The following is a 16,517-nucleotide window of genomic DNA, read 5'->3' as shown; positions in this document are numbered from 1 at the left end:
AGATGAGGCAAATGAATTGTCTAGACTATCTAAGGCTTCTAACGCTTCAGCAACCATAGAGAATTATTCAAATCACATGCTCTAGGTACTTTGTTTGCTCTATCTTGGTTTCTTTTTGTCTTTCTTTCTTTTTTTTTTTTTTTTTTTTTTTTGGTCTCTTTGAGATGGGGTCTTCCTATGAAGCCTAAACTGGCCTTGAACTCACCATGTTGCCCAGGCTGTCCTCAAACTCCAGACTGTCTTGTGTCTCAGTCTCAGCCTCCCAAGTGCTGGGATTACTTCCATCCTGGCTTCTTTCTTTCCTCCTTCTCCTCCTCCTATTTTTTGTCTTTTTGAGACATTGTCTCACTATGCAGTTCCTGCTGGACTTGAGCTCACCTTGTAGCCCAGGCTAGTCTCAAACTTGCAAGGATCCTCTTGCCTCAGCCTCCTAAGTGTTGGGACTACAGGCGTGTGCCACCACACCTGGCTCTATCCTGGTTTCTTACTGGCCTTAGAGTCATCCAATTTATTTTTCTTTCCTTACACTCAATCAAACACCCTTCTCTCAAGCTAATCTGTACCCCATTTTCCTGAAAGGCCCTTTTTGCCTTTGTTTTCTCCCTCACCCTTCCGGTCTGTCTTTCTCTTTGGAAGCCCCACTGGGACTGCCTTTTACTTGGCAATTAATTCTACTCTTCCTTTAAGGAATATCAGAGGAAGCCTTTTTTGGCTTATTTGGCTGTGTGTGGTATTTTTGTTTTTGTTTTCATTTTTTGTATTTGTTCCTTTTTAATCAATTTTTATTTTTTTAGTGGTACATGTTTGCAGTACATGGTGATTACATTTCTTATGGGGATCTGGTCCATGTACATAAGACATCTTGAATGCATTTTTCATCCCCTTCCCCTGTCTCTGGATTCCCTTCCCTTTTGCAAAAGATCTAACTCCTTAGTTTCTATTATGTAGCTTTTATTTTGCTCTTTATTTGTATTCAGGGTTTCTCCTATAGCAGAAATCATATGATATTCAAGCTTGCACTTCCAGTTTATTTCACTTAACATTGTGGTCTCAAGGTGCATCTAGGGTTCTAAAAACCATATTATATACTGTAGCACACTCTCCAGTGATGATATTATTGCCAATTTTACTATACCTCGTAATGTCATTATTTTGTGCTTTTCTGTTTCCTGTACCAACCTGTGGGCAGGGATTTTTTTTTTTAACATATCCTAGTGTTTCCTTCATTTAGCATAGTACATGACATAATGTAAGAAATGAACAAATTGATTACATTATGGAAAAAGATAAATGGGAAAACGCAAAGAAGTAAAGGTATATTTTCAAACTCATTGACAGTAATTGTCTCCTTGCACTTTTTTTTTTTAACAGTACCGGGGATTGAACTGACAGTCGTGCTTGCAAGGCAGGCGCTTATGCTGCTGAGCTAAATCCCCAGCCCCTTCTTGCACTTTTAAAAGTCCCTATTATTTAAATAGACAGTGGATGCAACTTTTTCTCAGATTAAAAGGTTTGCCATCACTGATCTGGAGTTTCTGGCCTTAGATCTCCAGCTCTTACCACTTCATAAGCTTTATGTCTCATATCTTTTTTTTTTTTTTGTCTTTTTGAGACAGAGTCTCGCTATGCATTTCAGGCTGGCCTTGAGCTCACTTTGTAGCCTAGGCTGGTCTCGAACTCACAATGATCCTCCTGTCTCAGCCTCCTGAGTGCTGGGATTACAGACATGAACCACCATGCCCAGCTCTTGTCTCTTATTTCTTAATCTGAAAAATGGAGGCTGGCAGTCAGGTATGGCGGCACACACCTGTAATCCGAGCACTTAAGAGGCTGAGGCAGGAGGATTACCACAATTTGAGGCCAGCCTGGACCACATAGTAAATTCAAGGCCAGCCTGACCTACAAGACTTTGTCTCAAAAATAAAAGAAAAAAATAGAGATATCTACATCTATATCTATGTCTGTATTTATATCTATATCTATATCTATCTATCTATATCTATATCTATATCTATATCTATATCTATCTATATATATATATATACATACACATACATAGAGAGACAGAGAGAGAGTGTCTGGGGATGTAGCTCAATGATCGAGTGCTTGCTTAGCATGCAAGTGGCTCCCAGTTGATCCACAGTATGACAAAAGAAAAAAGACAAAAGGAAATGGCAGTAATAATTTGTTTTGGTAACAGCTTTATTGAGCTATGAGTCACGTCATGAAATCCACTGATTTGAAGTACACACCTTAGTGGTTTTTGGTATATTCAGTTTTGTAGGAATATGCTATCCAAGCTCAGAACCCATTCAGCACCCCTGAAAGAAGCGCTGTTCCCTTTAGAGTCCCTTGCATTTCCTTCCACTCTCCCAGCCTTAGGCGGCCACTAACTGATTTTCTGCATATGGATTGGCTGTTTATGGATGTTTTTTATGAATAGAATCAGACAGTATGTGGTCTTTTGTGACTAAATTCTTTATTTGACATCATATTTTCAAAGTTTGCCCATATTAATGTATTTTTCAGTACATGATTCTTTTGGTGGCCACTTGGTTATTTTTACTTTTTTTTAAAATTTTATTTAAGGAGAAAAAGAAAAAAAAAGCAGAAAAGGGGTACAAGTTATACAGAATTTCAGAAAAAAAAGTAGGAAATCACTAATGGATTACATATTGTCATCTTAGAAATATTTGTTCAAGTTACAAAATTAAAGCATATAAAGTGGACATTCAAACAGTGAGACTGCAAAGAGTTCTGTTCAATGATCCAACAAAACTCAGTAATATCATTGTCTATCTTATACACTTAAATATACATGCAGTTATATCGTTTAGAGCACTTTCTTTTCCTCTCTTTTGTACAATGACTATTACACATTTTGGGTTTTATTGCTCCCACAGTTCTTATTACTTTTTTTGGAAGAGAGTAAAACCAAATGTGACATAACAGGACAGAGTCGGTCAAATCAAAAGGGTGGACATAATAGATAATGTAAAAACATAATATAAGGTGATCAACAATGGTTATCATAATGCCTCCCGCTATCTCAAATAGAGTTGCCTATATCATCAGTTATAATAAAATTGAACAAAACAGTAAAGAACGAAACCAACAAAACCAAAACATTGGAGACATTACAGGTCTTCAAAAGTAGATAATAGTCAACCAGAATGGGCGTCATAATGAATCCCACTATCTTCACAGCTGTTGCCTAAACTTTCGAACCTGGCACTATCAAGCAAAACAGAATAGAGGAACATCAGTCAAAACAAGATGGTGAGAGCAATACAGGGCTTTAAATCAAGTTAATAAAAAATCAAAGTGGGTTACTATAATATATCCTGCTTTTAAATTTATTTTTCCCTTAATTAAAAGGATAAAAATAAAAAAGTAAATAATAAAATGGAGATTGAGATAAAAGAGGGCATAACAACAAAACCGCAGATCAAAACATAACCATTTAAGCAAAATAGTGTTTCACCACAAGATAATCCCAACATAAAAGTAGTTACCATATTGTCTCTTTCCTTGAAATCTTTGAGTATAACTTCATATACTGTAACATCAAATATATCAAAACAATGTAAAACCAATCAAGAGAATGACAGTATTACAGGGTATTTAGAATCAACTATCAGAAAATGAACAATGGTTTCTGTATAATCTCCTTGTCTATAAAAGTTTTTGTTTATACTATCACATATAATAAAATCCAATAAGATACAACATGTTAAGACCTATGGAGACAGAAGAACAAAAGCTTGATGGGACTTCAAAACAAGATGATACTAAATCAGCATTACCTATTATGACATTTTTTTCTCCAAAATAGCTGTTCCTATCATCCAATCTTCTCTGCCTCATTTCTGTTGAGCTCTTTTTCTGTCATTAGTTGTCAGTTTGTCTTCTTCATTTTGTTTTCTGCTCCATTCATTGTGGCCTGTCTGCCACTGTTTCTGGATTCTTCATTTTTTTCTTTTTTAGAATATCCTGCAGTATTCTCTGTAGACTTGAATTGGTGGTTGCATATTCCCCTAGTTCCTCTTTATCCTGGAAGCACCTTGTTTTTCCATCAATTTCCAGGGATAGTTGTGCAGGATATATCAATCTTGGCTGGAGGTTATTACCTTTCAAAGCTTGAATTATTTCCCCCCACGCTCTTCGTGATTTGATGGTTTGTGCCGAGAAGTCTGCTGTAATTCTGATGGGTATTCCCTTGTAAGTGATCTGTTTCTTGTCTCTGATGGCTTTTAATATTCTGTTCTTATATTGGATTTCTGGTATTTTGATTATTATATGACTGGGTGTAGTTCTGTTTGGATTGTAGGTGGCTGGGGTCCTGTATGCTTCATACATCTGAGTATCTTTACCTTTTGCTAAATTAGGAAAATTCTCCTGGATTATTTCTGCGAGTAGCTTTTGTAGTTCATTTGTTTGTGTCCCTACCTCTTCTTTTATGTTCTTAATTCTTAAGTTATAGATCCTCTTATCATCTTCTAGTCTTTGTATTATTGCTGTTGGTTTCTTTGTTATTTTTAAGAAGTTTTTCATTTCATGCTCTCATATTACAAATCTGCCCTCCAGTTCAGATAATCTATCCTTAGTTTCTTTCAAGCTGTTATGCCAGTTTTCGATAGAGTTTTTAGTTTCCTGGTAATCTCTTTGAACCTGCTTCACATATTCTATGTTTTCTCTATTTTTCTCCATTAAACAATTCTCCCCTCTTTTTCTGTTCTTCCATTCCATCATCTGTTTTTTCTTGGGTGGTGCTTAGCATTTCTCTAACTATTCTGCTTATGTCTTGCTTCAGGTCATTAATAACTTCGTTCCTGAACTCATCTATGAGGCTCTGTAGATAGCGCTTTATGTCTATTGGTGCCGTGTCTGCTATTGTGTGTTTCTCAGGATTGGGGGCCAAGGAGCCTTTCTTGTTGCTCCCTCTTCCCATATTCTTTGTTCCTTATATATGCAAGCATATATAGGAGGCCCAGCTTCCTTCCCTGTCGGCCACAGTCTGATTGAATTGCGCTGGCTAGCTGTTCTGGCCCACCACAGTGCACTGGGCAGCCTATGCAGGGCCCGCCCCTCCAGGTCAGCCTACTGAAGGCCTCACCGCTAGGGTGCACCTCCAGGCGCTGGGACCTGGGTTGTGCTAGCCTACTGGGTCTCAGCCAGCAGCGTCACGTAGGCTAGGCACTGCTTACCAATCCCGCTTGAGAGGGGGATATGTGACTGAAGTCACTACAGCACCCTGTTCCAGCAAGTCTGCCAGGTCCCAGAATGTCCTCTGTTGGTGCCTCCTAGACCGTGGGAGAGTCCAAGTTTCCCTCACTCACCGTAGGTCGATGCACGGCTTCCCGCCCATCCTGCCCATCCTGCTCTCAACTCCATTCACTGATTTCCATTCTCAGAGCTTTCATGCGTCTCCCTCCCTGCTGAGCCGATTCAGACACAGCAGTGGTGGCAGAAAACTCAAATCGCCTATTTTTATTTTTTGACTGTTAAGAATAGTGATAGTATGTATATTCATGTACAAGTTTTTATGTTGCTGTGCATTTTCATTTCTCTTGGATTCTACCTACATGTGAGATCTCTGGGCCATGTGGTCATTTTATGTTTATATTTTATTTTATTCTATTTTTGTGTACTGAACCTAGGACTTTGTACATGATAGGCAAGTGCTATACAAGCGAGCTGTAAGTTTATTTATTTAAGATAGGGTCCTTTAATTTGTATATGCTGGCCTTGAACTTGCACTCCTTCTGCATCTGCTTCCCCAGCTGAGAGTATACCAAGCTATGTTTAACATTTTTGTAGACCGGAACCTGGGGGGGGGGGGGTTGATACAATGTCTCACTGTATAGTTCAGGCTAGCCTTCAACTCCTTATGTAGCCCAGGTTGACCTGAGCTTGCAGCAACCCTACTGCCTCAGGCTTCTAAGTGCTGGGATGACAACAGGCAAGTGCCATCACCTCTGGTCCAAAGTGGGATCTAGACACTTGTATGAATTCTGTACGCTGGATAGGTGTTTTGAATTGGCATATGGTATAATCCTTTAAATTCTAGATATCTTGATTGGCTAAGTTCTGACTTGTAAAGTGGTTCTATAAAAACACTTACTTGGCTGGATAATGAAAGAAAGGAGATACAACTAGAGAGGAAACAGCAGAGAGGAACCTGGGAAAATAAAAATGGCCTTATAAACTGATGACATTGCACTTGTCAGGCAGGTGCTTATGGCCCCTAAGCTAAATTCCCAACCCCAATTCCAGATTCTTTAAGTCTTAAGAGTTCCATTTCGAAACACTTCCATAGATAATTCATTCGGTGCAATTTTAGTTGCTATTCACCTAGTAATAGCATGTTGATATTACCATTCTGCGTATTTCCCATTACAGCTAAATGGGAATTTTGAAAACAGAGTTATTCATTCTTGTTCCTTTGATAGGACTAGTAGCACTTGTTTTCATGTTGTTATCTTCACAAAATTACTTTGACTTTTCACCTAAGTATGCTTAGCTACTGTGGTTCTTGAATTTGCGGTTCTGATGGAGTAGTTCGGCGCAAGATTGCATATATAAGCAGGAGCTTGAGGGTTTTTGTTTTTTTCCTTTCCAACTCCATTGGTTTACTGCATGTTACACAAAACCTGAGTGTAGTAACTGCCTACCTAACTCCCTATGATTGGCTAAAGTCATTATTCTTTGTTGCCTAATTCACTGGGAAACAAAGAACAGTTAAAGAGGAAATAAAAAATACACTATTTATACAGGCGTGTACAATCCTTTAAACTCCATTGTTTGGAGTGTAGGGGGCCCACAGTAGTGGATTTTTTTTTTTTTTTTTTTTGGTTTTGTTTTGCTTTCTTTTTTATTGTTTCATTTTTGTCCTGGGGATTGCTTCATGGTTAGTAGCCACATGCATTAATCATTGAGTTACATTACCAACCCAATAGTTCTTAATTTGGGATCCATGACTGGTTTCTGAAGTTTTACATTGTACGTGTGTGTGTGTGTGTGTGTGTGTGTGTGTGTGTGTGTGTTTTAATAATTATGAATTTCTATGTGTATTTTTCTGGGGAAGGATTCACCAGCCGGTCGACAGCTGGAAGTTACCAACTTCGTTACTAGTTCATGACAGGTTTACAAAAGCATTAAATCCTTCCGGTGCTCACACTGACCAGGGAAAACTTGAGCCTCTGTTCCCTTAACAAAAATGGCAGGAGCTGCTTCTCACGCAGCCCCTCACGCAGAAACTCTTAAGAGGCCCTCTCCACTCTCCCTTCACTGTCTCACACTTGACCCCGGAAGAACTCCGCCTCCCGCAGCCCGCGCCGCTGCTCAACGCCAGGCTGCAGCAGAGAAGGCAGCCGTGAGCGGGCTGTACCTTGCCTGGGGCGACAGGTATGGGGGCGGGAAGAAGGAACACCGTGGGGGGCGGGGCGAAGGCCACTGGGCGAGGAGGGCGGTGAGCAGGCGGAGGCGCGCGTAGTCTGGAGTCCGCATGGGAAGAGCAGGAGGCCCCGCGTCGGAACGAGGCAGGGGCCAAGCCAGGTGGGCGCGGCGCGGCTAAAAGACTGAGGGAGGGACGGCGGCCGGGCAGGGTCATTTCGCGTCCGTTCCAGAGGAGTGGAGCGGGCGCGGGTCTGCAGAGCCGTGGGCGGCGGCGGGGCGCAGGGTGGAGGACTCGCTGCCTCGCAGAATCGCGGCAGCGGGGAGCAATTTTGTGAGCAGTGATTACATCTGCAGTATTTTCCGGAGGAAGTGTTCCAAGAGCTTTATTATTTGGTTATTTTAAACTAATATTTTTCTACCTTTGAAATGTCTTCTCAGGGTTCGACTGTACAGATTTATATTATGGGTCAGATTTTCTTGGTATTTCAGGCTTTATTTGTTGGGTTAGAAGGTCAAAATTGTAGAACAGAATTTTAGGGTTTTAAAAATACTGTTTTTTAAAACAGGTTTTAAGGGGGCTGGGGATTTAGCTCAGTGGCATAAGTGCCTACCTTGCAAGCAGGCAGTCATGAGTTCGATCCCCGGTACCGATAAAAAAGAAAACGAAAAAAATTAAAAAAAAATAAAACATGTTTAAAAATTCTGTTTATGACATTTATTAACTCCTCAGTGGTTGGAATAGAAAGAATCGGGGAACATCACAAAGCACAATATTTTTGGTGATGTTTAAGACTCTTTTACAAATCTCAATAATCTTCAGTACAACCAAAAAATGATTTAAAAAATTTTTTTATTAGTACATTTTGCAGTACATAGTGATTACACTTGTCTCGGGGATTTGGCACATGTACCTAACACTGCTTAGTTATTTTTACTTCCTCTTTCTCTTTTCCCTCCCCATTTAAAGTCTTTAAAAGAACTATTTAAAAAATTAAAGCGTTCATTTTTCTTTTCTTTTTCCTCTGCATAAAATCTTGTAATGCTTTATTATGGGGAAAATCTGAGTGATCTATTCTGAGTGTTTTTCTTTATTTTGTTGTTGTACAGTAACTTAGAAAATCACTTATTCGTTTAATTAGAACTTCTCAAAAAAGAAATTAATTTTTAGGGAAGAAGAATAAATGTGCTCTGCTTTACTGTAGTATTTTTAAATTGTGTTTTATCTAGGCAGTTATTTTACAAAATAGTAAATATTATAGAAACATAACAAAAGCAGTGGTTCCTTGCCTAGCCTCCCAGCATCCCTGGACTTATTTCTCCATGGGGATATTTTTCACTGATTCAATTGCTTAATTGTGATTTTTCCTGGGCTTTTTGTTTGTTTGTTTTTGTACCAGGAATTGAACTCAGGATCTTATGCTTGCCAGGCAGGTACTGTGTCGTTGAGCTACATCCCCAGTCCTGTATTTCTCAAGATGGTGTTGTGTTATGTCTTTAGCACTGTTTGTTGTTTGGAATAAGTATACTTAGATTAGAATGAGTTACATAGAGTCTACAAGTTGTACTATGGAGCAGATGGGTGTGGCATGAAGTTCACACAGCAGTGTCACTGTGAGGATTTGCGTAGGTGATAGCAGTAGTAACCTAATCCTAAGAGCTGTTTCTGTGTCTTATTTTTATTTTCTTTTTGAAATTATGTAGCACTATCTGAATTTGATTGGTATAAATATTATAGCTTCCTCCTTCATTTACTAGAGAGTTCTTGATCCTTTTCTTTCTTTTTTTTTTTTTTTTTTTTTTTTCTTTTGAGCCAGGCTCTTGATCTGTAGTTCAGGCTGGACTTGAACTCAAGACAATCCTCCTGCCTCAGCCTCCTGAGTGTTGGAGTTATAAGCGTGTGCCACGGTGCCTGTCAGGAACCATCATGTTGTATGAAGTCTTCTACCTTAAGGACCTCTCAGTGACATCTGCTTCTCTTAAAGTACCAGAACTTTTGTGGCCGGGCACAGTGGTGTACACCTATAGTCCTGAGCCCAGGAGTTAGTGACCAACCTGGATAATACAGGGAGACCCTGTGTCTTTAAAAAAAAAAAGTTAAATACCTGCCTTTTCTTTTTTCAGTTTCAAGAGAAACAGCATGTATTAAACTGTCAAAATCACATAGCGTGGTTTCTTTGAAGACTTTCAAAATGGAATAGCAGGAGAATCGGAAGCTCAGTCACTGAATTCTGAGTTTCTTTTCCAGCCCCTGAAGCCTGTCCCAGATTCCATTTAGCAATCCCCACCTCCCCTTTTACCATAGCATGCAGGAAATCAGTGGGAAAATTTTAAATTACTACCTATCTAAAGCTAATAAGGGGCTGGGGATTTAGCTCAGCGGCATAAGTGCCTGCCTTGCAAGCAGGCAGTCGTGAGTTCAATCCCTGGTACCGATAAAAATCAAAAAGACCAAAAAAATAAATAAATAAATAAATAAATAAAGCTAATAAATACATTTAGCCAGAAAAGGGAAAATCTAGAACCTGCAGTTCTCTAAAGAATATTTTTGCCTGAACTCAGTTGTTTTTTTTTTTTTTTTTTTTTTCTGTTTTCCTCTTTGGCATTTATTTTTTATTTTTTTTATCTTTTTTAAGATCGGTACTGGGGATCGAACTCACAACCACCCGCTTACAAGGCAGGTGCTTATGCTGCTGAGCTAAATTCCCAGCCCATCCCCTTTGGCATTTTAATTTAGTTCATTTTCATCACTTTTGGGCTATTTGACGAACAGCCAAGATTGGCTCTTCTCATTGGCTGCTTCGATGATTAATAAATATAATTTCATCTCAGGTATAATATTATGAATAACTGATACACAAAAACTGATGGTTCAGAATTTACTTTGTATCTTTCACTGGTAAAAAAAAAAAAAAAAAAAAAAAGTAACCAGAAATCTTCCTGGCTAATAAATGTTTCTGTTTTGTTTAGTGAAGACTGAAAGAAGAGTCATGTCAGAGGAAACTGTAGGCCAATCACAGTTTTCCTTGAGGACGGCAGTACTCAAAGTGTTCGATCTCCCTCTGTCTTGGTACTGTTCTCTCTCTCAGGTAAGCACAGGAAGCAGATAGGAAGCTCAGTGGTAGCTGGTCATGTGAGCCTGCTTACGTGATGAGATTTCAGTTTTAGCTGAGGATCAGTCATGTGGTTGGTTGGTACTGGGACTTGGACCCAGCACACTTCACATATGCAATCCGGTGTGCACCCACTAAGCTCCGCCTCCTGGACACAAGGTTCTCTGGTTTGAAGGACCCTTGGGTTGTTTCCACTTATCCGCTATGATGAGTAATGCTCTTGTGAACATGGATGTATGAAGACCCTGCCTTCAATTCTTATGACTGTACCACAATACAATTGCTAGTTTTTCCTGCTCAAGGAACTGGCCTGCTGTGTTTTACTTTCCTCCTTGGGGTTTTCTATTTTGATAATAGCCATCCTGATGGGCTGGAGTGGTTCCTCATTGTGGTTTTCATTTACATGTCTGTGATGCTTGGTAAAGTTGAGCATATTTTCATGTTGTACACATTCACATTATTTTGTTGTTGTTATTGAACTCACGACCCCGTGCTTGCATGGCAGGCACTTATGATGCTGAGCTAAATCCCCAGTCTTTTAGTTTCATGTTGTAATTGGCTATTTCTATCTTGTTTGGAGAAATGTCTGTTGTTTATTTTTAGTTTGGTTTTAGTGTTGAGCTTTAAGAATTCTTGTATATTATGAATATTGATCTCTGTTAGATACATGATTTCTTCCCAGTGTGATGGCACATATCTGAAATCCTAGCGCTCAGGAGGCTGAGGCAGGAGGATCTCTGTGAGTTCAGGGACAGCCTTCGATACATAGTGTGTTTGAGACCAACCTGAACTACAGAGGGAGACCCTGTTGCCAAAAAGTAAAGAAATAAAAAAGGATACATAATTTCCAAATATTTCTCCCCATTTTGTGGGTTCCCTTTTTGTGGATTGTTCATAGTGTTGTTTGATGTTTAAAAGTTTTTAAAATTTCAAGTTCATCTTGTCAGGTCTTTCATTGTGTGTCATATCTTTCATTTTAGTGTCATATCTAAGAAATCATTGCCAAATCTACTGCTGTAAAGTTTTCGGTCTTTTATTCAGGTCCTTATTTTGAGTTAATTTTTTCTACCTTTACTGTTTGCCATATAAAAGTCTAGTTTTTCCAGCATCATGATTGAAGCCTCCTTTTCTTATTAAATGATTTTGCACTTTGTCAAAATCCTTTGATTGTGTGTATGAAGGTTTCTTTCTGGGCTCCCTGTCATTTTCTGTTGGTGTATATGTCTGTCAGCGTGGCTAGTTTGTTTATTGTCTTTGCCATTAAAACTATGTTGAATTTTGTCAAGTGTTTTTTCTCTTTTTTTTTAATTAAAGAAGTTTATTGGTACTATTTAGGCATCTGGAATACCTTGATTTGTCTTTTTTCCCCTTCCAACTCTCTCTACCTTCCTTCAACCCCTCTTTCCCCTCCTTATTTATAAAGCTTTGTTTCCATTTTATCCTCCTTTTCTCAGTTTGGTGTGTGTAGTACTAGAGATTTATTAATGCTTTACATTCCTCCACCCTCCCCCAATCTCTTTTTGAATTTGGAGACAGGATCTTGTTAAGCTAAGGTAGGAGGTTGCCTCACCTGGGCCTGAACTTGGGACTGTCTTGTCTCAGCTTCTCAGAGTGCTGGAATTATAGGTTTGTGTCACTATGCTTGGATGTTAAATGCTTTTCCTTTAGTGGAAATGACCATATGGTTGTATTTTCTTCATTATATTAACGTGATATATTATACTGATGTTTTGCGTTGAACCATCCTTGTATTCCAAGAATACATTTCACTTAGTCATAATGTATAATCGTTTTGATACACTGATGAATTTTGATTTGCTAGCATTTTGCATCAGTGTTCATAAGGGTATTGGCCTTTAGTTTTCTTATATCTTGTTTGGTTTTTTTTTTGATAGTACTGAGGATTGAGTCCAGGGACACCACCAAGCTATATCCCCAGCCTTTTCTTGCATTTTGTCTTTTGTTTTGAGGTAGTATCCTTAAGTCTTGACTTTGAGAGTCTCCTTACTCCGTGTTCCAAGGAGCTGGGATTACAGGTGTGCCCCACTGTGCTTGGTTTTTGTCATCCTTAGTGTAGCTAGGCCATCAGGGAAATTGTTGGCTTTGTAGAGTGAGATAGGAGGTGTTCACATGTGTTCACATTCTTTTTGCTATTTTCTTTTTTCTTTTTGAGACAAGGGCTCATTATGTAGTTCAGGCTGGCCTTGAACTCATTATGGAGCCCAGGCTGGCTTCAAAGTCTCAGCAATCCTCAGCCTTCTAAGTGCTGGCATTACTCCCTTTTTTACTTTATTAAAATACTGAGTTTATTTCACACGTTCCTTCTTCCTTTTCTTGTTTCTCTCTCTCTCTTTTTTTTTTTAGAAGACAGGGTCTCAGTATGTATTCTAGGATGGCTTCGAACTCATGATTCTCTTGGCTTAGCTTGCTGTTTGCTGAGATTATAGGTGTTTACCACCATGTCTGTCTGTCTTTTTTTTTTTTTTTTTTTTTTAATCATTTTGAGACTGGCTTTCACTATGTAGTTCAGGCTGGCCTTGAACTCGGTTTATAGCCCATACTGCCTTGGAACTTGGAGCAGTCCTCTTGCTTCAGCCTTCTGAGTGCTAGAATCATGTACTACCATGCCCCACCTGGCTTTTCTTTTTTCTTTTTTTTTTTTTGGTGGCTACCAGGAATCAAAGTCAGGCACCGTACCACTGAGCTATATCCCTGACCCCTGACTTTTCTTTCTTTTTTTTTTTTTTTTGGCTTTTCATTTTTTAAGAAACTATTTTATTAATTTAAATGTTTAGTATGATTCAGGTTCAGAGCTTTTCTTTGTTGGGAAACTTTTGATTACAGATTTAGTCTATCAGTGAAAGTGAGCTTTTTTTCCTATACCTATCAGTCATTTGTGTGTTCACATGTGAGAAGATACTGAGAATATCTATTTAGGTTGATTTTTTGTTTTGTTTTTGGTGGTGGTGGTGGTAGTTGAGAGTTGACCCCAGGGTCTTTATATCCTGCCAAAGAGCTATACCTTTCCTTTATCCATTTTTGATCAAATAACTAGATTTTTTTTTTTTTTTTTTTGCTACTGAGTTGTTTTTTGTTTTTTGTTTTTCATAACTGGGATTGAACTCACAACTTCACACCTGCCAGGCAGATGCTCATGCCACTGAGCTAAATTCCCGGCCCAACTGCTCAGTTTTTTGAGTTCATTATATTTCTGGATATTGAGTTTTTATCAGCTGCTCACTTTCAGATTTTTCTCCCATTCTGTTGGTTGTCATTTCCTTGTGATGGTGTCTCCTTTGCTGTGTAGAAGCTGTTTATTTATTTATTTACTTTTGGTGCGAGGGATTGAACTCACGACCTTGTGTATGCCAAGCAGACACTTACGCTGCTGAGCTAAATCCCCAGCCTAGAAGCTTTTTAATTTGATGTATTTGCCTGTTTTTGCATCCTTTGTGCTTTTGGCATTTTGTCCAAAAGACCATCACCCATTTTGGTGTCCTAAAGCATTTCCCGTATTTTCTTCTAGTCTTTTTATATTTCAGGTTTAAATAGATTAAACTTTTACTCACAGTTTTACTCATAATTTTGTTATTCTAAATGTTGGATAGATTACTTACCCTGCACTATGTTTTGGAAATACTGTTTTTCTCCAGTGTGTGTTCTTAGCATCATCAGTGAAAATAATTTGACTGTGGATGAGTAGGTTTAGGTTCTGTCTGCTGTTGGTCTCTATGTGTTAACCTTTATGCCAATGCCATGCTGATTTGATGATTACAACTTGGTAGTGTACTTAGTGTGGTGCCTATTGCTTTGTTCTTTTTGCTCAAGTTTGCTTGGGCTGTGTGAGGTTTTTGTTTCCACAGAAATTTCAGGATTGTTTTTCTAGTTCTGCAAAGAATGTTATTGGTCTTTTGGTTGGGGTTGCTTTTGGTTGGGTTGTAGATTGCTGTGGGTAGTGTGGATATTTTAACAGTATTTATTTGTCCAGTCTATGAACAATGATATGTTTTTCCATTTTCATGTATGCATGTGTCCTCTTCAGATCGTTTAAATCAATACTCTATAGGTGTTTTTGTTTTTTTTTTTTTTGTCTTTTTCATGCTTTATAGGTTTCATTTTAGAGATCTTTTACTTCTTTGGTTAAATTTATTTCTGTTTTTTTTTTTTTTTTTTTTTTTTTTTGTACCAGGGTTCAAACTCACAACTGTGCACTTGCAAGGTAGGCCCTTACGCTGCTGGGCTAAATCCTCAGCCCTTAGGTTTTTTTTTTTTTTTTGTAAGTATCATAAAGTTTTTTTGTAACTACCACCAAAATGGGATTGCATTCTTTATTTCTATTGCAGATAATTGGCTATTGATATATACTAAGACTACAGACATTTTTATGTTGACTGAATTTTTATAAATTATTAGTTCTAATATTTTTGGAGTCTTTGAGATTTTCTGTATTATAAGATCATATCATGTGCAAACAGTGGTAATCTTTTTCTTTTCCAATGTGGAAGGCTTTTCTTTCTTTCTCTGTGTGATCACTCTGGCTAGCACTTCTGTGTTAAGTAAAAAGTGCTGAAAGTGGCCTTCTTACCTTGTTTCAGATCTATAAAAGCTTTCAGTTCAGTATAAAGTTAGCCGTTGGTTTATTGTATATGGCCTTTGTTATGTTGAGATACATTTCTTTAAAACACCGTTCAGTGTTTGGGCTTGTTTGGTTTGGTTTGGTTTGGTTTTCTGAGACTGTGCTTGCTATGTAGTTCAGGTTGACCTTGAACTCACTACATAAAACAGACTGGCCTCAAACCCATGGTGATTCTCCTGCCTCAGCTTCCTGAGCCCATGGGAGGTTTTTAGGTCACTGAGGGGATGAACGCCTTTGAAGCGGGTATGGGACCAGCTTGTGCGGTTCCTCTTCCTGCCCGTGAGGCAGTGGCATTGCTCCATTGTATTCTGCCTAATAACACACAGCCTTATCCAGGGCAGCAGGGCTGGTGGTCATGGACAGACCCCTCTGTGCCTGTGAGCCCTTCTTTTCCTTTATGCGTGAGCGTCTAGGGTGTTGCTATAACAGCAGAAATGAACACAGATCTCTCTGGGAAGCTAGCTCAAGGTGGGATGACTTAACACTACTGTTCGTTGATTTTTTTCTGGATGATCTGGATTCAAGAAAAGTTGAGAACGTGGCCATTTTTCTGGCTTCATTTTGTGCTGTAAGGTGGCGGCCCAGCTCTCTGTGAGCTCCATCTGACTGGCCAGGGCGTCTCTGCTGCTGTTTTGCTGCTTGAGGAGGGCAGCGCCCTGAGCCCTGGGGTGCTCAGTTCTGGGTGCTTAGTGAGGATGGTGACACGAAGGCTCAGTGCCTAGCTTGTGCCTGATTCTTCGTGAAACTCTGAGTAAATATTTGTTGAATGATTTAGGCATAAAATGACTTATTTGTGTGGTATTTAGAAATTTATTTCCAGATTTTAAAAAAATGGCTCAGTGTAAAGTTTTCAGAATTAAATCAGCATAAAATGATTTTCAGAATTAAAAAATCTTAAAAATCTTGCCATGACTGAGAAGATTTGGTTATGTTAATTAATTATTATTGCTCAAAACACTGCTCATGGAATCAAATTGTTTTGTTCTCCCATTTATGGGGGTAATAATGTTTACTTGAGAACTTTGGAATACTGAGTAGTAATTATTCCACTTACTGAGTGCTGGGACCAAGACCAGGACCTCCTGTGTATTTGCAAGCACTTTACCTCTCAGCTACACCCTGGCCCAATTATTATGTCAAAAAAAAATTTTTTTTTTTTTTGGTCTTTTTGGTTTTTATCGGTACCAGGGATCAAACTCACGACTGCCTGCTTGCAAGGCAGGCGCTTATGCCGCTGAGCTAAATCCCCAGCCCCCTTGTCAAAAAATTTTTTAAAGAAAAAATTGGGCTATCACTGGAAGAGTAAATTTATAGTATCTTTGAAGTTCTTGCATGTAGGATAGATTAAAAATCAATGGTTTTTAATGCCCTTA

General features: G+C 38.8%; 1 protein-coding gene across 2 annotated transcripts in view; it reads left to right on the top strand.

Annotated features, from left to right (window-relative positions):
- Window positions 1-7,254: 7,254 nt before the first annotated feature.
- Miga1 (mitoguardin 1) overlaps window positions 7,255-16,517 on the top strand; it is a 67,869-nt gene continuing 58,606 nt past the window's right edge. For both annotated transcript variants that reach the window (XM_013143062.3, XM_063258015.1), the window contains exons 1-2: window positions 7,255-7,407; window positions 10,366-10,484. In XM_013143062.3, coding sequence (XP_012998516.2) covers window positions 10,386-10,484 — 99 coding nt within the window. In that variant the 5' untranslated portion in view covers window positions 7,255-7,407; window positions 10,366-10,385. The remainder of the gene's footprint in view (window positions 7,408-10,365; window positions 10,485-16,517) is intronic.

This window comes from Cavia porcellus, unplaced genomic scaffold, assembly GCF_034190915.1.
Source record: "Cavia porcellus strain 051 isolate PalLab524CR breed Dunkin Hartley unplaced genomic scaffold, mCavPor4.1 scaffold_1, whole genome shotgun sequence".
In the NCBI taxonomy this organism is placed as follows: Eukaryota; Metazoa; Chordata; class Mammalia; order Rodentia; family Caviidae; genus Cavia; species Cavia porcellus.
Note: the sequence above shows the minus strand (reverse complement) of the source record. Positions and strands in the feature narration are given on the sequence as shown.